This window comes from Leptodactylus fuscus, chromosome 7 (assembly GCF_031893055.1).
Source record: "Leptodactylus fuscus isolate aLepFus1 chromosome 7, aLepFus1.hap2, whole genome shotgun sequence".
Taxonomy (NCBI): Eukaryota; Metazoa; Chordata; class Amphibia; order Anura; family Leptodactylidae; genus Leptodactylus; species Leptodactylus fuscus.
In genome coordinates, this window is record NC_134271.1 from 85,744,971 (window position 1) to 85,769,136 (window position 24,166).

The 24,166-nt window shown below is 44.7% G+C and overlaps 1 protein-coding gene across 1 annotated transcript in view; it reads right to left on the bottom strand.

Annotated features, from left to right (window-relative positions):
- ASB2 (ankyrin repeat and SOCS box containing 2) overlaps positions 1-24,166 on the bottom strand; it is a 46,215-nt gene that overhangs the window by 11,039 nt on the left and 11,010 nt on the right. The window contains exons 4-7 of the mRNA XM_075282426.1: positions 4,116-4,282; positions 3,263-3,418; positions 2,831-3,076; positions 645-819 (exon numbers count right to left, since the gene is read on the bottom strand). Coding sequence (XP_075138527.1) covers positions 645-819; positions 2,831-3,076; positions 3,263-3,418; positions 4,116-4,282 — 744 coding nt within the window. The remainder of the gene's footprint in view (positions 1-644; positions 820-2,830; positions 3,077-3,262; positions 3,419-4,115; positions 4,283-24,166) is intronic.

A 24,166-nucleotide genomic window follows, 5' to 3' on the forward strand; every position in this document is an offset into this window, starting at 1 on the left:
CTGGGGCCCGCCCCCAGTGCTGCAGGAGAACTCATTTGCATACCGACAGAAAACAGAATTTTAACCGAACGGCGGGGCAAAGAAGACATCTAAAGGTAGGAGACGAATAGCCTTTCTTAAGGCTATTCCTAGGTGTTAGGGACAAAAAATGCCATCTGAATGATAGGATCCCTTTAAAAAGTCCCAGAAAACTCAACAACAGTTTTGGAAATCACAACATGTCCACTGCGCATATTTTTCCGCAAGGTGTCGATGGGATTTGTAGGACTTTTTTCTCCGCTAAATTTTGGCGGACACTGCAACGGAGTCTCCAGCACAAATGTGAACATAGCCTAACGTAAACAGCAGTGGGCCATCCCTGTGACCCTGGTGTCCATTCTCCATGTGTTGCTTGATGTGACATGTAATATGGATGCACTTACATATTTAAGCAATAACGTTCCAGATTCCTGACTGGTGACATCAGACCCCCCTCATATTCAGCACCAGTGCTCTTGTTAGTATTACCAGTGCCAGATGTATTACTCAGCGTGTACAGGACCTGTCAGTTTAATCTCGTTTTTCTCATGTTAGAAGCATGCAAAATGTTTTTTGAGAGGCAGAGTTCAGGGGTGAGAGGGGTATATGTGGAAGACATAACTTACTCGTCATTGTCACGTTTCTTGGCTGCAACGTGAATGGGCAGAAATCCATCTTTATTTTGTCTGTTGGCATCAGCTCCTTGTGATAGGAGGAACTCAACAATTTCATCATGGCCATTCTTGCAGGCTTCATAGAGAGCAGTGGCACTGTCATTGGCCTGGGTGTTTATATCAGCTCCTGGTTAAGTAAATAATTAATAATTATTAAATAATAATAATTTACAAAGGAATTATCCATGTAAACACAGAATACCTAAATAATCAGAAACAGAATGGTTGATAGGCAGGTGCTCCCTGAGGCTGAGTTCAGATGGGGTTTATTGGTCTCGATTTTGACGCAGAATCCACGTCAAAATCCTGACCAAAAAAACACCTACAATTGAAATCAATGGGAGCCAGTCATTTATTTTTTCCGTGAACCGTTTGTTCCCATTCGCGGAAAAAAGAAGAATCATGCTCTTTCTTCAGGCGGATTCCGCAGCTGGATGTCCACCTGAAGACACTCCCTCCCGACTAGGCCCATTCATTTGGGCTTAATCCGGAGCAGAGTGTCGTGGTTACCCGTTATTTGGTCTGGAATCTGAGGCGGCCTCCCTGTCAAATTCCGGATCAAAAAACCCTGTCTGAACCCGGCCTAACAATACCTTGGACAGGCTGGATCTTCAGTTATGTATTGCCCAATTGCCCTTTCCAGTTACTGATATCTATTTCTGAGAAAGCTGGGGGACAACCAGTATGGCAACCATTATAGCTGTCATCTTTCCTTGAGCCCTGAATCAGAGCTGCCTAGTTACTTGCCTATTGGACTAGGACATTTGTCACTATATAAATTGTAGATTTACACTGTATTTACAAGTCCACATTTTTTTTGGATGTGTGATATCTGTGATAGTCATGGAAAACACCCTAGTCACCCCAGTGGTGTGCTGTCTGTGGATGATCTGTTTTTAACATGTCTGAAAACCCATAGTATGGGGGCACTCGTCCACATTAGGGAGAGTGTTTGCCTACATAGGCAGTACGGAGACTTACAAGTCATTCCTGCTCCGCTAGGGATTATGGGTAAAAAATATGCAAATCTATTCTCCTGGATGGAATTAGGAGAACAGAGTGCACTCTGTACACCATCCTATAGAGGGCAGCATCCTTAACATCATGAACGACTCAGTTATAAAGTCTTTTAATCATAATGTGGATTTAATTGCTGAATCAGTATTTCTGTCCCAAAAGGAACAGATTCCCAGCTATGGACAGCGCTGTTTTGGCCTATTGGGCCATCCTCAGGATAGCGTAGGGATACTGATTTAGCAGAGTGAGAGACTATAGACCAGGGTATGGGGGCACTCGTCCATATTAGGGAGAGTGTTTGCCTACATGATGTTCATGATGTTAAGGATGCTGCCCTCTATAGGGTGGTGTACAGAGTGCACTCTGTTCTCCTAATTCCATCCAGGAGAATAGATTTGCATATTTTTTACCCTGAAAACCCATAGACGTGTATTGACACAGTGATGTATTTGCATCAGTGAAAAGAAATAAACCTGTTTCCATTTTTTTCACAAACCAACAGATTGAATACACTGAAATAAATGGTTACGTATGCCAACCATGAAAATGCAAACAGCAAATATATGTGAAATGCAGACGTGTTAATAAGGCCTTCAATAGGTTCTGCTCCACTGGCGTAGTAGGATTTTTTTCTCTAGCCCCTACATTCCCAAGCAATCAGTGCTGTTTGTTTCAGCACCCAATATGCTCATTTGGCTCTCTGTCAGGTGGGAGAGCCTTGACTGCAGAAGAAAAAAACGTCTAGCTGACAGTAGAAAGCCTAATTAACATATTGGATTTACTAACCGTTTCCCGCATCTGCCGTACTATTATGGCGGATTTGGGGTATTTAAATACGGCAGCCGCTCAGGAGCTGAACAGCTGCCATAGCTCTTGGGTCTCCACTGCAGCCCCATTTCATAGCAGTGAGTGGAGCGGCGATTATTCCCTGTCCTGTGGAAGGGGGAGAAGGATCCTTAACAGCACAACCCCTTTAACTTTCCAGTTCTCCTGGTTTAAGTGGGCAGACCCCTACTGATGTACAAATTTTCCCCTAACCTATGAACAGGTTAAGTTAGGAATACCCCATTAAACACATCTTTTGCAATCACTATGTTACTAACTTCAGGTTAAGCACCTACCGCATTTGACAATGTACCGCAGCGCCTCCAGTTGTCCACTCTGCGCTGCTACAAAAAGGGGTGAGATGCCGTAACAGTTCTTTGCTTCAATCTTTGCTCCTCCATGTACTAAAATATCAATGATATCAAGTTCGTTCCTCGCCACTGCCTCATGCAGAGCTGTCCAACCCTGGTTGCATCGATGATTTACATCAGCCCTGTACTCAACCAGCAACTGGACAGCCTTGATGTTATTCTTCTCGCATGCTGCAAAATACAAGGGAATATAATGTGAATTATACAGTAAGATGAGTTGGTGTATCTAAATGTATTATGTGTGATACTGTTTAATCATGTGCAATAATGTTCACTGACGATGATGTATCTAAGCCTGTATGGTGTACCATTCTGTGTGCTGAATTGTATATAGAGATGATATGTACATGGTTTTACCTTTATACAGGGGGGTTTCCCTGTTCTTGTTCACTATGTCCGGTTCAGCTCCAGACTCCAAAAGAAATTGTATACAATCCAGATGCCCCTTTACAGTAGCGTGTTGCAGCGCTGTTTCCTCTTGCAGGGTCCGCTGGTCAATCATCAAGGGATATGCTGCACAAAGTACATATCTCCCAATTTAATATACAGTTATGGCTTTTGTAGCTCAATGTACTTCATGATTACATTATTACTACAATGCTAGCAGGTGCCCTATCGTGACAGTCAGCCATGCAGTGACAGCTGTTATTCCATAAAGTGACAGGCAGCCACACAGTGACAGCTGTTAGCATATAAAGAGACCTGCTGCCATATGATGACAGGCAACTACACAATAACCGGTAGTGACCCATAAAGTGACAGGCATCCATACAGTGACAAGTGTTAGAATATCAAGAGACCTTCCGCCATATGAAGACAGGCAACTACACAATAACCGGTGGCGGCCCATAAAGTGACAGGCAGCCATACAGTGACAAGTGTTAGAATATCAAGAGACCTTCCGCCATATGATGACAGGCAACTACACAATAACCGGTAGTGACCCATAAGGTGACAGGCATCCATACAGTGACAAGTGTTAGAATATCAAGAGACCTTCCGCCATATGAAGACAGGCAACTACACAATAACCGGTGGCGGCCCATAAAGTGACAGGCAGCCGTACAGTGACCAGAAGCTGTACAGTTAGAGGAATTACTATTGTTACTGGTAGCTAGCTATACAGAGACAAGAAGTCATACAAAGTGACAGACACACAGCGATAGGCAACTTTTCCTCACTGTGAACCAACTAAATTCAAGGCTCTAACCTTTAAGTAAAACCTTCAGACATCGTAGGGAGCCATAATAGGCCGCTTCATGCATCGGCAGCCAGCCATCTTTGTTGGGCTCGCACAGTCTTTTTCCGGATTTTATGAGATTGTTCAGGGCTTCATCATCACCATTTTTGATCATCTCTTCGACGGGGTTTAGTTCCCTGTTAGAGGAAAAAGGACAATATTAGAAAAGACTTCCAGCAAGAAGAGGCAGCCATTTTGCTCTCTCTCCACATTTCCTAAGGATACAAAAATTACCCGGGAGATTGTCAATTCTTACATGAATTCTAGAGGTCTCCTAAGTTTTCAGTATCCTCACAGAAAAATCATGAGCGTTGGCATGTAAGTATGCGTCTACACCAGTGGTTCGTAACCTTGTTTGAGGTACCGAACCCACCAGTTTCATTTGCACATTCACCAAACCCTTCATTAGTGATAAATCAAATATGATATTTTTCCATATTCAAGACATAGGTATATGTTTTTTTACTGGTACACAAAATGAACCGTGCATATGGCCTAGGGTTCGATCGGACCCCGGTTAAGAACCACTGGTCTACACTTAATAGATTTTACATTCAGGTTTCTAGGAAAGCTAGGTGGTAACACTTAATATTAATAGCGCAATTCGCCCTTAGCAACCAATCAGAATACTTTGTTGTGATAGGTAAATGCCCATCTTCTGTAGCGCTGACTTATCACAACTAGTGCGATAGGAGGGAAGATGCCAAAGCACATCGCTCCCTTCCTCTTGGATTAAAATCTTCTCAGCCGTCTCCTTCCTGTCAAATCTTATAAGGGTCGTCATTTGGATTACTGATGAGCTAATACACAACAATTAGAGGAGCAGGAACCTCGAGTAGGACATGAACACAGGAGGAATTCTTTCATTTTGTAGGATAATTACCCCGCTTGTTGTGCGGATCCTAAGAGTAAAGTCAGCGCCAAGACAAACATCAGCAGTAAATCTCTACAGATGCTGAGATCATCATTTGGCTGGGAGTACAACAATCTGTGTCCACATCTACTATGGTTCTCCAGACCATTTATTGGGTAATAGGATTACTCAATAACTAGCATTCTGAAAAGCATTATTTTTAACCTCCAGGGATGCTGAAAGGCAACAACTTCAGAGAGACACACAAACACCTCAGATTTCACTTTATGAGTGACCCTAAAGTTATTTCTTATCAAAAGAAGCACTGATGCCCCATAGTAATGCCGCAAAATCAACCACAGTGCCACAATAAGTCATAGTCAGAGATACCCCCATAACAATGTATCAGCAGTACTAGTTAGAGATACTCCAATAACAAAGTAGATATACAATGATACCATAAGTTCACTCCCAAAACAACTTAATAGACACATTGCCACCATGAGTTCCAGCAACACATGCTCTTATAACAATGTGCCGCCAAATAATGCCATTATATGTGCACCACCAAAACATCATAATAGTCACATTGCAACCACGAACACCAGGAACACATGCTCCTACAACAATGTAGCAACCACATGTACACCATAAGTACTAGCCAGAGATGTTACCACAATATCTTATCAGCCACAGTGCTATCATAACTGCTAGCCAGCTGTACCCAATAATAAAGTAATAGCCACAGTGCTTCTAGAAGTGCCAGCCACAGGTGCCTTAATAATAATGTACTAGTCCATGTGCCAACATGTGCTAGTCAGAGATGACCCCATAAAAAAGTAGTAGCCAAAACATTGCCAAAAGTGCTAACTACACATGTCCCCATAACAAAAGTACAGTACCATACTGTAATTGCCAATCATATACCCCACCCCCTTATCAATATGCCAGCCACAGTGCTAACATATGGGCTGGCCCCAGATGTAAGTACAGTATAAAGTCATCCGTGTCTGCAATAAAAATAAAAATAGCTTTATACTTACCCTGCCAATGTACTTCCTGCACAGTTCTTCAATAAAGCAAGAGGTGCACATCTTGGCTTCAGTGTGCTTGCCCCGTACCTCCAGCACTTACGCAGTGAAGCCAGGGTGTATGTCCTCAGCTTCACTGAAGAACTGCACAGGCATCGGGAGCACCAGAGATGGGTCCAATGAAGCTCATCAGACTCATCTCTAGATAAGTATAAAGGTATATTTAGTTATTTTATTAACTGTGAGCGCGGATGACTTTACAACAAGGCGATTTGGGACTCTAATCCCCAGGTTTATAAGGATCAGTTTAAGTGTCTCCACCAGACACCAGAAGCACTTTCCTAGGTGGAATAAAACCTGAGATAAAGCAGTTTGAAGTGACACCTTTCTTTTGGCATTTGCTATATGAGAACATACAGGCAATGCAAGCGACAGGTCAATGGACGATTCTCAGCCTTCCGCTTCTTTCAGCTTCAATCCTGCAAAGGAGCATTCAATAAAGAAGACACAATTTATACTAACCATGAGTGCCACCTTTTGGGACTTTTTACACTTTGTTGTTAAATATTATTTACTAGTTCACGTAACATTCACATCTGCACTTTGATTTCCGTTCCTCTGGTCCGTTGCAGGACCAGGATAACAGAAAAATGGACAAAAATGTATCCCAGCAATGACAGACATGAAACGGGCCCAGGGGATCCCTTTGACTATAATGGGGTCCACTACTTGTCCATTTTTTTTAACTGACATAAATATAGTCTAGCTTGCAGCACTTTTTTGTCTGTTCCAACATTGTTGCAGAAAAACAGTGGAAAGAAAACTCTGTGTTTTATAGTCCCGGCAAAGTGAACGATAGGTTATTTAATCTTATCACCATACTGCTGAAAAATAACCACTGAAAAATACAGCATATTAATTTGATGCTAGGTTCAGACTAGAATTTGCCTATCTGGTGTTATGGGCCCATTGTCTATAATGGGTTCTGTCAGGTGTCTGACATTTTAAAACTGAAACCGGTAGAGGAAACACAGCTTTTTTTGTTGCAGATTTTGCTGAGGGTTTTTTGAGTCAAAGCCAGAAGTGGATTGAGCAGAAAGGAGAAGTATAAGAACTTCCTATATATTTAGCTTTGCTTTTGTAGTCACTCTTGGCTTTAACTCAAAAAAAGACAACAAAAATCTGCATTTCAGCAACGTGGGGCCTTAGGGTGCATTCACACTGAGTCTACGCTCAGCTGATTCTGAACGTAAAACACGTTCGGAATGAGCGTGTACAAAGCAGATCCCATTAATTTCTATGGGAGCCGGCATACGTGCGCTCCCCATTGAAATGAATGGGAGGCTTTTTTCCCCTATTGCTTTCAATGTGATACGCGCGTAATACATTGAAAGCAATAGGGAAAAAAAAAGCAGCCCATTCATTTCAATGGGGAGCACACGTATGCCGGCTCCCATAGAAAATAATGGGATCTGCTTTGTACGCGCTCATTCCGAACGTGTTTTATGTTCAGAATCAGCTGAGCGTAGACTCAATGTGAATGCACCCTTAATAACCTGCAAAAATGGTACGTCTGCCAATTTCAGGCAGACATTGCAACAGGAGCTCCAACAGATCTACAGTAGAGATGAGCGAACACTAAAATGTTCGAGGTTCGAAATTCGATTCGAACAGCCGCTCACTGTTCGTGTGTTCGAACGGGTTTCGAACCCCATTATAGTCTATGGGGAACAGATACTCGTTAAGGGGGAAACCCAAATCCGTATCTGGAGGGTCACCAAGTCCACTATGACACCCCAGGAAATGATGCCAACACCTCTGGAATGACACTGGGACAGCAGGGGAAGCATGTCTGGGGGCATCTAACACACCAAAGACCCTCTATTACCCCAACATCACAGCCTAACAACTACACACTTTACACACTCAAAAAAACCTCTATCAAAGTGGGAAAATACCTGGAAACCTTCTTTACTCCCAAAATGGATGGACACAAACCCCAATTTAAGCTCAACAAACAGTAACAACCACCCCTTTAAATCACGTTCCCCATGACAACCACAAATGGAATAGGCAATGGGAATTCCAAAAGCCCTCACCCTTAACTGTCATTTTGAGTGTGTGTGTGTGTGTGTGTGTGATGTGGTAAGACCTTCCAAAATTCACTTTTCTAGCACTTAACATGAGCCCTTCCAAACAAAGTTACAGGACCTTAAGCTGAGCTACCAGCAGAGATTGAGGCCCTTGGCATGAGTAGAGCCTTGCACCAGCAGTGTTTTTGGCACTTAGGGTAAGTTGAGCCTTGTACCAGCGTGTGTCCCTTAACATCAGGCGGGCCCTAAGTTCTGCGCTTTGCACAAAAGTTCCACATTAACTAGGCTGAATGGTACAAAGATTAGTAGGCCCGAGAACCAGGAACAGGTCTTGCAATGGCTGTCGGATAACGCTTAAAGCACATTGTCCACCAGCCAGTCAGCCTCTACCTCCTCTTACCCAACAGTCTTGTCCTCCTTCCACCCAAAATTCCCAATCTTCCCAGAACAATAACCCCAACTGTCCCTGCTCCCCAGAGCTGTTCTCCCTTCCTTTGACTGTACCGCAACCTGCCCCTCCATTTCGCGATTCCACGGACCTAACAGACGAGTATCTGTGTCCAGATGCTCAAACACTAGAGTCTCCTCCATTCCATCTCCGGTCGATTTGGTGGCGGATGACCAGCAACCCACCCTCATCGACAACGATGAGACGCAGTTGCTGTCAGGGCAGCCAGTTGACATGCGCATTGTGCAGGAGGAGGAGGCGAGACAGGAGTTGGAAGAGGAGGTGGTGGACGACGAGGACACCGACCCCACCTGGACAAGGCGGATGTCAAGCTGGGAAAGTAGTGTGGATGTTGAGGCAGGTGCAGCACCAAAAAGGGTAGCTAGAGGCAGAGACATGTCCAGAGGCAGAGGTCAGCTGCTTTGCCGAAGCCAGGCCAGACCCGGAATGTCCGAAGATGTTCCCTTTTGTACCCAGCCCAGAAAAACTCCCCCATCGAGGGCACGTTTCTTGAAGGTGTAGAGTTTTTTCAAGGAATGCGCCGAGGACAGATATAGTGTCGTCTACACAATTTGCCTCTCGAAATCAAGTAGGGGCCCTGAGAAGAGCAACCTGTCCACCACTTCAATGCACCGTCATTTGGAATCCAAGCAATGGAATCAGTGGCAGGCAGCAACGGCAGGACAAACGTCGCCCGCCGTTCATGCCACTGCCTCTGCTCACAGTGCTGGCGATGCACTCCAGAGGACGAGCCAGGACATCACTTCATCTGCCTCCGCCACTTTGTTGACTTCTCCCTCATCCTCCCCTGTTTCTGTCTTATCTCCTTCTCCTGCACCATCAAAGGCACCATCAGGCGCTTCTTTACAACAACCCACCATCTCTCAGACATTGGAGCGCCGGCAGAAATACACCGCTAACCACCCACCCACGCAAGCCTAGAACGCCAACATCGCTAAACTGCTGGCCCAGGAGAGGTTGGCGTTCCGGCTTGTTGAAACTCCCGCCTTCCCGGACCTGATGGCAACTGTGGCACCTCACTATGCCGTCCCTAGCCGTCACAACTTCTCCCAGTGTGGCGTCCCCGCCTTGCACCAGCACGTGTCACTCAACATCAGGTGGGCCCTTAGTTCCGCGCTTTGCTGCAAGGTCCACTTGACCACCGACACTTGGACAAGCGCCTGTGGTCAGGGATGCTGCTTATCTTTAAGGACAGGCAGGGTGAATGTGGTGGAGTCTGGTCCCCGGTGCAAACTGAGGTACCCTATCTCCTCTCCCAGGCCAAAATTCATGGCAGGAGTAGACTGAAACCCTACGATGCTGCAACCTCCACCCCAGCTACTAGCGGAAAACACTGTAACACTGGCGTGGGGAGATGTCAGCAGGCCGTGCTGAAACTGATCAGCTTGGGAGACAGACAGCACAGTGCCTCCGAGGTCAGGGATGCCATCCTGGCTGAGATGGCATTTTTTTTTCCCTGCTACACCTGGGGCCTGGCATTTTTGCGCCTGTGATAATGGCTGGAACCTGGTAGCAGATCTGGAGCTTGCCAGACTCAAACACGGTCCACGCATGGCCCACGTTTTCCAACTTGTTGGTGCCATGTTTCTTTGAAACCTACACCATTGTGCCTGATATACAGGTCAAAGTGGGGCCATTTTCGTAAGTGAGAACTAGCCTCTGCTAGGCAGAAAACATTCAGAGCACACTCCTCTCATCTTCGCACTGTTGGCTGGCGGAGGAAGACGAGGGGGTTGGAGTGGCATCTGATGTCCCTGTCCCACACGAGGCTAGAGGGTGCACTTCAGTGCATCCCATTGCTTCACCACAAATGGTGTGAAGGGGAGTGGAAAATGGAGGAAATGGAGAGTGACCCTTACAGTTGGGGCAAGCAAAGGCATGCCAAGTAACACACTGGCACACATGGCTGACTTCATCTTGGGTTGCTTTTCAACACATATTTCACATCATGAAGAACAAATACTGGATTTTTACAAGCCTCGAACCCCGGTCTAGGTCTAATGTCTGTTCCTTTCTTATATTAGGGGAGAGGGAAAAAAAATTACTTCAGTGATACGTTTAGCGTACATAGACTGACTATTAATGTGTATCCCACTTAGTGTTGTTAGGGTTACACACCGTCACAACCTGGCTAAAGCTTCTATAGCTGTTAATAAAGTCAACATAACTTTACGGTATCCAAAAAGACAGCTGGTACCGACAGAGAGCAAGACAAATGTCAACCAAAGCTGTGAGCTCTGAACACCCACAGTGACTTTGGCGTCATCATCATTATAAGGGAGCGGGTGGTAATAAATAACTTGGCAGTGCCTAAAACCCAAAAAGCTTATACAACTATATTTACATTAAGATACACAAATGACACTTTTCCGTAGCATGTCATGAGACAAGCTGATAAGATCTTCCTTTGTGCCATGCTATTTGAAAGTTAAACGCTGCCTTTATTTTAATTCTGGAGAAGGTGCAGACATTAGATTTAGAACATGTTGTCTTCATTGTCCAAATCCTCTATATAGGTAACGTGTTTTTCGGGCCGAGCTGTCTGGGAACGAGCTGGTGCAGCACTGACAACCTGGGTGAATATGGCAAGAGCCTGAGATGTAGGGTGAATGAATCCCCAAATTATTTGGGGAATTTCCACTCAGAAACTGGCACTATATACCAGTAGCAAAAATTGTGGGTGCACGTAACCCCAATATATTCTTTGAATTACCAGTCAGAAACTGGCACTATATAGAAGTAGCAAAAATTGTGGGTGCACATAACCCCAATATATTCTTTGAATTCCCAGTGAGACAATGGCACTATATAGCAGTAGCAAAAATTGTGGGTGCACGTAACCCCAATATATTCTTTGAATTCCCAGTCAGACAATGGCACTATATACCAGTAGCAAAAATTGTGGGTGCACGTAACCCCAATATATTCTTTGAATTACCAGTCAGAAACTGGCACTATATAGCAGTAGCAAAAATTGTGGGTGCACATAACCCCAATATATTCTTTGAATTCCCAGTGAGACAATGGCACTATATACCAGTAGCAAAAATTGTGGGTGCACATAACCCCAATATATTCTTTGAATTCCCAGTCAGACAATGGCACTATATACCAGTAGCAAAAATTGTGGGTGCACGTAACCCCAATATATTCTTTGAATTCCCAGTCAGACAATGGCACTATATAGCAGTAGCAAAAATTGTGGGTGCACATAACCCCAATATATTCTTTGAATTCCCAGTCAGACAATGGCACTATATACCAGTAGCAAAAATTGTGGGTGCACGTAACCCCCATATATTCTTTGAATTCCCAGTCAGACAATGGCACTATATACCAGTAGCAAAAATTGTGGGTGCACGTAACCCCCATATATTCTTTGAATTCCCAGTGAGACAATGGCACTATATACCAGTAGCAAAAATTGTGGGTGCACATAACCCCAATATATTCTTTGAATTCCCAGTCAGACAATGGCACTATATACCAGTAGCAAAAATTGTGGGTGCACGTAACCCCAATATATTCTTTGAATTCCCAGTCAGAAACTGGCACTATATACCAGTAGCAAAAATTGTGGGTGCACGTAACCCCAATATATTCTTTGAATTCCCAGTCAGAAACTGGCACTATATACCAGTAGCAAAAATTGTGGGTGCACATAACCCCTATATATTCTTTGAATTCCCAGTGAGACAATGGCACTATATGCAAAAATTGTGGGTGCACGTAACCCCAATATATTCTTTGAATTCCCAGTCAGACAATGGCACTATATACCAGTAGCAAAAATTGTGGGTGTATATAGCCCCAATTCTATTGCTAGGGGACTTGCAGGGTATTTCTGAGGTGAAGGTGGGGGGGGCACACCGTTGGAACGGGGATTTGGGGTGTATATATGGGGTATACGGGAATACACTGTCAGTGTATTCCATTCAGGATCTTGGGAAAGCTGGGTTGCGGCGATTGAGCCCGTCAGTGCCACGTTACACTGATAAGCTTCTCCCTGGAATTGAAGTGATATGTAACCCCAATATATTCTTTGAATTCCCAGTCAGACAATGGCACTATATGGCAGTAGCAAAAATAGTGGGTGTATATAGCCCCAATTCTATTGCTAGGGGACTTGCAGTGTATTTCTGGGGTGAAGGTGGGGGGGCACACCGTTGGAACGGGGATCGGGGGTATATATAGGGTATACGGGAATACACTGACAGTGTATTCCATTCAGGATCCTGGGAAAGCTGGGTTGCGGCGATTGAGCCAGTCAGTGCCACGTTACACTGACAAGCTTCTCCCTGGAATTTAGCTCTTATAAGAGCTGTTGGTTGTCTTCTCCTTCCTATCCTAGCCTGTCCCTGCCTACCCAGAATCTAAGCCCTAGCTAACTGGACGGAAACCTCCGTCCTCGGTGAATTGCAAGCTCAGAATGACGCGAAGCTGGGCGTCGCTGTTCTTTTAAATTAGAGGTCACATGTTTTCGGCAGCCAATGGGTTTTGCCTACTTTTTTCAACGTCACCGGTGTCGTAGTTCCTGTCCCACCTACCCTGCGCTGTTATTGGAGCAAAAAAGGCGCCAGGGAAGGTGGGAGGGGAATCGAGTAATGGCGCACTTTACCACGCGGTGTTTGATTCGATTCGAACATGCCGAACAGCTTAATATCCGATCGAACATGAGTTCGATAGAACACTGTTCCATACCTCCCAACTTTTGAAGAACCGAAAGAGGGACAAAACGTGCGGCGCGCTAAGCGCGCCGCGGCAAATTTAACCCCGCCCACTTTTGTTGACTCCGCCCACTCGTTAATTTTTCATGTGCCCGCACACAGTATAATCCTCCTACAGTCACCCGTAAATTATATGTCCCCCCTCTATCTCTCCCCCAGTTTCATATACACCCTTCATCTGCCCCCAGTTTCATGTCCCTCTTCCATCTCTGCCCCCAGATTCATGTCCCTCCATCTCTGCCCCCAGATTCATGTCCCCTCCATCTCTGCCCCCAGATTCATGTCCCTCCATCTCTGCCCCCAGATTCATGTCCTCTCCATCTCTGCCCCCAGATTCATGTCCTCTCCATCTCTGCCCCCAGATTCATGTCCCCACATCTCTGCCCCCAGATTCATGTCCCCCATCTCTACCCCCAGATTCCTGTCCCTCCATCTCTGCCCCCAGATTCATGTCCCACATCTCTGCCCCCAGTTTCATGTCCCCCCATCTCTGCCCCCAGATTCATGTCCTCTCCATCTCTGCCCCCAGATTCATGTCCCACATCTCTGCCCCCAGATTCATGTCCTCTCCATCTCTGCCTCCAGATTCATGTCCCACATCTCTGCCCCCAGATTCATGTCCCTCCATCTCTGCCCCCAGATTCATGTCCTCTCCATCTCTGCCCCCAGATTCATGTCCCCACATCTCTGCCCCCAGATTCCTGTCCCTCCATCTCTGCCCCCAGATTCATGTCCCTCCATCTCTGCCCCCAGATTCATGTCCTCTCCATCTCTGCCCCCAGATTCATGTCCCACATCTCTGCCCCCAGATTCATGTCCCTCCATCTCTGCCCCCAGATTCATGTCCCTCCATCTCTGCCCCAAATTCATGTCCTCTCCATCTCTGCCCCCAGATTCATGTCCCCCATCTCTGCCCCCAAATTCATGTCCCCCATCTCTGCCCTCAGATTCATGTCCTCTCCATCTCTGCCCCCAGATTCATGTCCCCCATCTCTGCCCCAATGTCATGCCGTCCTCTCCTTCATCTGCCCCCAGATTCACGTTCCACCTCCACATTAAACGTTCACTCTTAATTCTCATCTTAACAAAATTTGTTTTCTTGATTTAGAATTTTTTGGTAATGCCGCCACCGCCAAAATCCAAACTTCGTTATACCGTAAGTCCACCTCCGGTAACACCACATTATTGGCTTCTAGTTGCCACCCACCGCATACTATTAAATCTGTACCGGTAGGGGAATTGACTCGTACCAAACGAGCTTGTTCAGATAATGCGATTTTTAAAGAACAATCGCAGATCACATTAAATAGGCTGAGGGATCGCCAATATCCCATATGGACCCTTAAAAGGGCTGAACAGATAGTTTCTACCAAGGATCGTAATTCTCTTTTAGAGGGTAAGTCTTCTGCAATGAGGAATAGTGATAATAAATCTCTTTTACATTTCTCAACACCATATAGCCCTCAATATAATCAAGTCATTCAAATTATAAAAAGGAACTTACCTATTTTAGAAACCGATCCTATTGTTAAACATATTCTGCAGACAGGTGTTAGATTTGTCCCAAGTAGGGGTAGGTCACTAGCGGATCATTTATCACCTAGTCTGTATAGCTCGCAGAATAAACAGGAACCCACGTGGTTGGGAACCGTGGGTTTCTACAAATGTGCATCTATTAGATGTGCGGTTTGTAAATTTTGTAAGAAGACAACGACATTTGGACCTTCAGCTAATAAATCTTTATTTAATATCAGGACCTTCTTAAACTGCAATAGTACTTATGTGATTTATGTGATTGAGTGCACCATTTGTGATCTTATTTATGTTGGGTGCACAATCCGCCAAGTTAAAACTAGAATATCTGAACATCTGGCGGATTGTTCAAAATCACAATCTGACAATATGTCAAATGTATCACGTCATTTCATTTCTCACCATAAGGGGGACACCTCATCTTTCGCTTTCTATGCAATTCAACATATTTCAGCGCCGAAGAGAGGTGGTGATCGAAGAAGGCTTCTACTTAAACAGGAAGCCTTCTGGATCTGGAAGCTGAATACCAGGGTACCTGTAGGTTTAAACATTAAACAGGATTTGGCTTTAATTTATTAACATATGTCTCATGTTGCATTGGATCTGGCTCGAATCCATTTGAGTCTACATGGGAGTCCGTGCCGAGACACATCATATGATTCGTCATGTGATTTGCCATCACGTGATCTTCAGTACGCACCACATGACGTAGGCACGTAGTTACACTGAATGTGCATCTTTATATCCGAATGTCTAGTTTCATGCTACACACATTTTTCCGCATATTTCGGGTAAGTCTAATATATTTCCTTTTTATGGATCATTGCTTGTTCATTATTAATCAATGCCTTGTCTAAAATGCTTTACTTGTGGTATGGCAATACTTGGGTTTTTGTATCCTTTTAGTATATGTTGGTTGGAATTCAGCCCACATGTGGGTGGAGCTATCTAACTATTTAAGATGCTTTCATTTTTTGAGTAGTAGGCTATGAGTAAGGGGCATGTTTCGTAGCCCCGAAACGCGTAAGCTACTCTTATTTGTATTTCATATGGATCCATTGTATTTACAATTTTAGTTGTATGAAGTAAAAGTCAAGTTTTATTTAAATATTTTTTGGCGCTGGAAAGTTTTTTATTTACCATTGCTACATTAAACTTACCTTCTCCTCCGCTCCCTCGCCGCCTCTCTCGCTGACACATGCGGCTGAAGGAAGGAGCTGACACAGGTCAGCTCCTCGCTTCGCCGCTGCCCGCGTCTCTCCCTGACACACGCGGCTGAAGCTGCTCGCGTGCGTCTCTCTCTCTCGCTGACACATGCGGCTGAAGCGAGGAGCTGACCTGTGTCAGCTCCTCGCTTCGCTGCTGCCGCCGGCTCCTGGCGTGTACATCGCGTCTACAAGCCAGGAGCCGGCGGCAGCAGCGAAGCGAGGAGCTGACACAGGTCAGCTCCTCGCTTCAGCCGCATGTGTCAGCGAGAGAGAGAGACGCAGTGGCGAAGCGAGCACGCGAGCAGCTTCAGCCGCGTGTGTCAGGGAGAGAGGCGGGCAGCGGCGAAGCGAGGAGCTGACCTGTGTCAGCTCCTTCCTTCAGCCGCATGTGTGTTCAACTCAGATCTGCGTCCTCTGGACGCAGATCTGAGTTGAAATCGGGACATACCTCCCTCCAACCGGGACCGCGGGACATGTCACCCAAATCGGGACTGTCCCGCGGAAATCGGGACGGTTGGGAGGTATGCTGTTCGCTCATCTCTAATATACAGTATGTATAAGGCTAGTTTGACTCCTGTGCCTGCTCTATGCTGGGGGATTCCGTTCCCCAATCCTCTTGAAAAATGTGGAGAGAAAAGTGCTGCATGAAGTGTATATCTCTCTGTATTTTTTACCCTTTACAGGCGGAAACCCAGCAGTCCCCATTATACTGCGAACTAAGCCTTTGCTGTGAAAACGCTGCATTTTCCAATAAGATTTATATGGAAGGGGAAACAAACATTTAGAACACAGCAGAAAAGCAGCGACAAACGCATTTAATTTTGCTTTGTTTTTTTCCCACTGCGTTTACACATGCAGCATTTTTTATTTGCTACATGTGGCCTAAGTTTTGAATCCTATGCCTAATAATCCAGAAATTGATAATCTGGCACTTTTCTAGAGCAAAACTACATTGTAGAATTTTCAAAGCCGAACTGAAGGAATTTTACTGTATTAGGTAATTCTCAGTAGATCTGCAGAATATCATAAACCCATGTGGACCCCCTGAAATCCATCCACAGTTTCGCATGTCACGCTGTGTTAATTTCATAGGAGCACATATGAAACATGTTAGGAACATGTAAAAATCCCGGGGCAGTTCTTGTACTTCATAGAATAACTGAACTGAACGCAACTGTGCTCTTAGATGAATGGAGACCATTTCAGCTGTCATGGCAGCTGTACAAGATCAGGGGAACCCGTTTAGAGAGAAAGGCAAGTGTCTTAAGGCAATTAAATGTGCAGCCCCTGCATCACCCACCCTGCACGGCTGTTTATATTTTAAGACCCTAAGGACTGAGGGTCTGCTTCAATGTCCTCCCTTCCTCTGCAATGTGAAAGGCAATGACAGCTGTGCGGCTCAGCATTAGAAAACCCAAGGGGTGGGGTCATGTATAAAAATGTTGCTACTCCTTTAAATTTGGAAATGTAAAAAAATTGCTAACCAAACATCTCTTTTTCCAGCTACACATGTTTAGCGCAAAGCAGCAATCCATATTACTAGAGCAGAGGCCCCATTATACAGGAAGGACGAAAGAAAGGAAAGACACAAAGTTCTCACAATATGACAGTTCCCCTCTCAGGACAATTCACCAGAGGGCTGACTACAAGTATCTGGTTTATGAGCGTTACCTGACCAGGGAACCCAGTTGTTTAGGCACGGTATAGTGCAGGGGTAGGGAACTTTCGGCTCTCCAGCTGCTGTGAAACTACAACTCCCATCATGCTCCATTCACGTCAATGGGAGTTCCAAGAACATCAGAGCAAGTAAGCATGCTGGGAGTTGTAGTTTTGCAACAGCTGGAGAGCCGTACGTTCCCTACCCCTGGTATAGTGACTTCACCTGGGCATTACATGTTATCTCATATCGCAAGGCGGTATTTTCTGGACACTATATGATGGTATCATATGCTCATTTTATGGTGGTATTAAATGGCCATTGTATTTCTGCACAATGTATGGTGGTATTATCTGCACATTTTATGATGGTATAATTTAGTAATGTATGATAGTGTTATCTGGGCACAGTATGGTTATTTATCTGGGCACTGCATAATATAAGCACTGTATGATGCTAATATAAATGTGGTTCTTGAACATCTCATGGTAGCATTAGTTGGGTACTTTATAGTGAATAGTACTTATTTGTACAATGTGTTATAGTATTAGTTCAGACATTCCTTAATGAATAATGAATGAATAAATCTTATTATATGGAACTAGCATTACTCGTGACTTCGTCTGCGCCACCCTTAGTTCCTACCTAAGATGTATGTGTTTCACAGTATGTAATGAGTTTTTAATGTGTTGTAGGGAAAGTGGCGGTTTTTTTTGGCTTTTATTTTTGGTGATTTGTTTGTAAATTTTGTTTGTGCATTTATTGCAATCTCTCTGGGTCTCAAACCCCAGGGTGGGTGATTAGTAATGCAATGCATTACAATGGTAATGCATTGCATAATACTTGTGCTGTTCTCCTCATATTTATTAGTTAAATGTCCTGTATTACTATTTCCCTTTCATGTTATTTCTATGCATTGTTGTTGCTGCCATCAGCTGGCCAGAATTTGTATGCTGCACGCCCTTGTTCTTGTTAATAAAGTTTTTTCTCTCTGGGTGTGGTTTTAGACAAAGCTCTGGTCTATGTCACTCCCTGCAGCCATTTTAGTTTTTCATAGCTGTGTGACAGGACTTGCTTATACTTGGGCTTGTGAAGGCATCAGTGTTTGACCAGCAGTTAGCCTCAGGAAAGACACCAACAGGACTGCATCAATACCACTACTACCAAGGCTATTCCAGTAATGTATTATGGCTTGTCGCTGTTCTTGGGTCAAATAAACACACGTTGATTCATCATATCATCGTGTCTACATTTGAATCCATCTACCCTGAGCTCCTGCTGGTCCGGTCTGCTCCACTGCTTGGATACGAAAGTAGGAAAGTCACACAGCCCTATTAGTTATACCTTCAATCGCCTTCATGTGGGGACAGAACAAAACTGGTGCTTCGATTGCAGGCCACGTAGCATAGGGTACAATAGAAGCGCCAGTATTATGCAATGCATTGTATAATACCGGCGCCTCGATTGCAGGCTACGTAGCATAGGCTGCAATAGACGCTCTGGTTTTATGCAATGCATAGACTGCAATAGAACCGTGGGTTTTATACTATGCTTTGCATAATACCGGTCGGTGGGCGCAATGATCGTCCACATTAACCCTTCCAGCACTTCAGTGACAGCTGACCAAGGCGGCATTTCCTCTGCTGGCGCGTGGGCGCTGCTATGACCTTCTCCGCGCCAGCACCCGGCCCAAACTCCGGGCCAGCGTCAGTTTGCTATGGCAGCTGGGAGCCTTGTGCAGGGTCCCCGGCCTGTCGGTCTTTCGCTCCTACTGCAGCCTATGCTACGTAGCCTGCAGTAGAAGCGCCGGTTTTCTGCTATGGTATACCAGCACTTCTATTGCAGGCTACGTAGCATAGGCTGCAGTAGAAGCGAAAGACCGACAGGCCGGGGACCCTGCGTAAGGCTCCCGGCTGCCATAGCAACGTGACGCCGGCCCTGAGGCGCCGTTAGGGTTAATGGGGACGATCGTTCTGGACACCCCCCACCCAGCTGGACTCACCTTGTGCATGCTGTCTAGGCCGCAACATCTGCCGGCATGAGCGGTCCTGTGTAGCCAGCTGGCATGCCAGCAGTGTGTAGGTGGCCTGGGATAGCAGCGGTGGCCGGAAAATGCGGGCTGCCGCCATGTTGACTACCGTCTCCCCGGTCAATCGCCCCGTCCACACTTTGCCGGCAACGTATGGTGCCGCAGCGCTGACTCCATAGCCCGCACACACCCTGCCATGCACCAATAGGAGGTGCGTGGAAAGACCTGGGCTGGCATAATGCCAGCTCCTACAGCAGAGCCGGAGTAAACTTTCGAGGGTCGCAGTGGTCATTTGGGGTGAGTGACCCACATTTAGAGTAGCCTATTCTTCCTTCCTGGGCAATATGTTGGTGTGTGTGAAATTTCAACAAAATCCATTCAGCCATTTGGCTGTGATTGAGGAACAAACACAAACACACAAACCCACAAACTTACAAACACACAAACTTTTACCTTTCTAATATTAGTAGGATTATTATTTGAGCTCTATATGTTTGTATTATTTAGCTACTGTATGGGACCATTTAATATTACTATATATGGTGGAAACAGTGTGAACACTCACTGCAGTGATTATTTTGCCTCTATATGGCAGTATTATTTATGCATATTAGTGGTATCCTTCAGATACTGTTCTGTATGGTGGTAGTAGTGCATGCTATTGTTTGCAATCTGTAGGGTATTATTAATGTTCTCAGCTAGACATTGCATGGTAATATTATCATATGATTCTATTATGTGGTTACTATGTGACGGAGTAGTATTTATGAAGGATTACTGTGGTTTTGCTACTGTCTGTATTTTATTAGTAAAGTCAATTTGATTTCTCTTTGTCACATTTCTTTATTGAGCCATCCTCAGAAGACCCTCATAATGTTTCACTTGGGGTCCTCCCTGGACTGTGAGCTGTAAAAATGTATTACATCACATATCTTTTGTGCCTTGGGGGTGTTGTCTGTAACATTATATAATATAATAGCTATTATTTACCTTCAGGTGGAAGATCTGTGGAAATATATCTCCGTCAGCAAGAAGATCACATGTTTATACTTTACTTCAAAGCACCATTCAATCTACCTGCCTGTTTGACCCATTTAGGCGGGCTCATAATCTGCTTTTACTTATTTCACTTAATTCCAAACTGGGCTGAATTACTGACCTAGGGGTGCAATGTGGGTCCCTTTTGGGAATAATTTGTACACTGTCTTGGGTAATAGAATTTATAACAATCCCCCAAACTCCCGTAAAGAGCATCAGCAGTGAATAAATAGATCAGAGTCTTCACTTTTTGTCAAGTTGCTTTATTCATATGTTTGTTAGATAGATCTGTTTATGGGAAGGTTGGGAGACAACCAGTATGGATATCATTATAGTTGCCTATGGGGTTGCCTAACTTTCCTAGCCCTAAATGACTCAATGATGTAGTAATTGCAGCTCCTAGACGGGGGGCGCAGAACTCACAGCCGCTATCATTGCCTGGATCGTGAAGGGACCCCAAAGTTCCCTCTGTAAAATACAATTTGCCACTACTGTAAATATCACATAATGGGAAGTAAGGGGCCTATTACAGATTAGTTGAGGCCCAGGACTTCAAGATACGCCTCTGCTCCTAGATGTTTTTTTCACCAAGCTTTCATAGTCCTGAATTGCTAACCTTTTACATTAAGTAGTAACTTGGGAACATGAGTCATATAATTGCAATGAGAGGCATATTTGTTACTCAGGAGCCTGAATAAAGTGGGTAGCATCCATATGGCCTCAATGATAGGGGTTGTTGTACAGCTTTCTTAGTTTACACAGTATCTGGCCTATGGAATGTATCCAGAGACGTAAATCTGCACAGAAAATTTCCTATACCCCCCTATCTCTACGTGACTAAGCAAATTTGCAATTCAGGACTGTGGGAAAGATGAATGACAACCCAATAATAATATGTGGGGTTGATTGCTGCTGGGAACATAACATTTCATAATAACATACTTCAATACATGGACAATAGTATATAGCTCAATTATATATGTATGCTGAGAAAGTTCAGTCAGGGTCTGACATAAACTTGTTATAATGTATATCACACAGGAAGACTCCTCTCTGCGATCAAACGTATAGAATACACTCGCTTTGAAGAAAATGACCTCTGACCTTCATTCTTGCATTCACTTAATCAAACTTTTCCATGGGAAATAAACTACCGAGTGCAAAGTCCTGAAAGTCCTGTCCAGCATGAGTCTAGGTATCCTCTAACCAGTGGCCAACCATTAGAATCAACAGGTCCGCTCACTCTATACTTCTGAGAAGCATACACTCAGTCTCAGACTGACCCACAGGTGAATCCACAGTGGGCTTCTGAGTCAGGTGGGTCCCCAGTTTACCCCAGCGTGGCACAGTACACTCATTGTGCTTCATTGTGGTTCAGTGGTTGCCAAGGGCAACATCTGCAAGGAGTTTGTATGTTCTCCCCGTGTTTGCGTGGGTTTCCTCCGGGTACTCCGGCTTCCTCCCACACACCAAAGACATACTGATAGTGAAAGTAGATTGTGAGCCCTATATGGGACAGTGACCGACAATATCTGTAAAGCGCTGCGGAATGTGATGGCGCTATATAAGTAAGCGTAATAATAATAATACACCTACTCATATGCATCCCAACCAGGCTATGCAATGGTATGATATACTGGATAGATTGTGAAACAAACTACCCGGTTTATTGTTATATGCTGTAGACACATTGGGGATAATGAAATAACAATTAGGAGAAGAGTCAGACCAACCAATATTCTTCCTCCGTTGGCTCCATCTTCACAGTCATCAATCATCTTACAGAGTCTTTCTGCTGCCCTCGCTCATAGATCAAAGAGGGCTCTACTTCAAGGCAAAAAACAGGCAACTGACAGGACCCCAGGGCAGAAACAATTTACAAATGGGTGCCACTGCCTAAAGTGTATGGCCAGCCTGAGTTTGCCGCTATGTGTGTTCCTTATGATTTGCCCTTCAGCCCTGCTTATTGAGAATATTATGTATTGTGTAACGGAAAGCTCAGTAGAAAGTCCTCTCACCACTTGCTGGGGGGAGAAGGGGGAGCTATGTGCTATTTACTAACTTGATCAACCTTCATAGAGGTCAATAAGTAGCTCTAACCTACATGTGAAGGTGGAGAATGAGTAGAGCCCTGCCTGCTCTCATCTGCTTGTTTCCACTATGTCTTCTGTCTGTTATTACTCAGCTACAGTACAGAAGTACAGACTATAATAAGTGTATATAAGTGGGAAGTTATTCAATCCTAGTAATATATCTTCTTGTCTCTAATCCATGAAGACTGGATTACCCAGAGGAGCTCCCATGTTTAATAACGCTGCTCTAGGTTAGTGGCGCAACAACGGCCGTAGCAGCCATAGTAGGGCCCGGGACATTAAAAACGTAACATAAAAAAACACTGTTACTTACCTCTCCTGGGTTCCAGCAGGAATCCCTGCTGTCTTCAGGCCTCTATAGTGATGTCACGTAGGTGAAACCACTGCCACAAAAGACCCCAGGGTATAATAATAGTTTTTGTGTGGTGTACCCCAAAAATTTTACGTTCTGCTGAACTAAAAATTTTTTGCAATATCTCTAAAGAACACCTTAGGGGCCACGATCGGATATAATTCTGTGTGAAGGGGCCACTGTGGTTCATTATACTTTGTGGAGGGGCCACTATGAAACATTTTACTGTGTGCAGAGGTCACTGACTGCTTTGTCATTGAGCAGGGTGAGGCAGGTGGGCATTGGGGTGCAGTAAAGATGAGGGGAGCCCAAGCTGAACTCTTGTGTCAGGGCCCATGAACCTTTAGCTATGTCCTTGAGCACAAGGTTTTTCTTGTTCAATCATTTTGTCCATACAGCATCCTTTATCACTTGTTCACATGAGAGAATGTGCTACTGACAAAATGAATTTTATGTCATTGTAAAATAAATGATCAATGATAGATCACTTATCGCTTGTTGTTCGATCACTGGTCATTTTTACATGACAAATTGGCCAGGAATGGATATTTATATTCGCACACTGTAAGAGACCCATAAACTGAAAGGAAGAAAAACACGTCAGGTTTTTCTATATAACAACTGCTACATTTATCACAAGGTTGTACCTCCCCGTAACCAATCACATGACAGTATTCAGCACTGGTCACTGTTGATTGGCTAATGAGAATGTTTACTACAGATCACAGCATTCTGGCCCAAACAGCCGGCAGGGTTGAGACATCATCTATAACAGGGGTAGGGAACGTACGGCTCTCCAGCTGTTGCAAAACTACAACTCCCAGCATGCATACTTGCTCTGCTGTTCTTGGAACTCCCATGGAAGTGAATGGAGCATGCTGGGAGTTGTAGTTTCACAGCAGCTGGAGAGCCGAAGGTTCCCTACCCCTGATCTATAG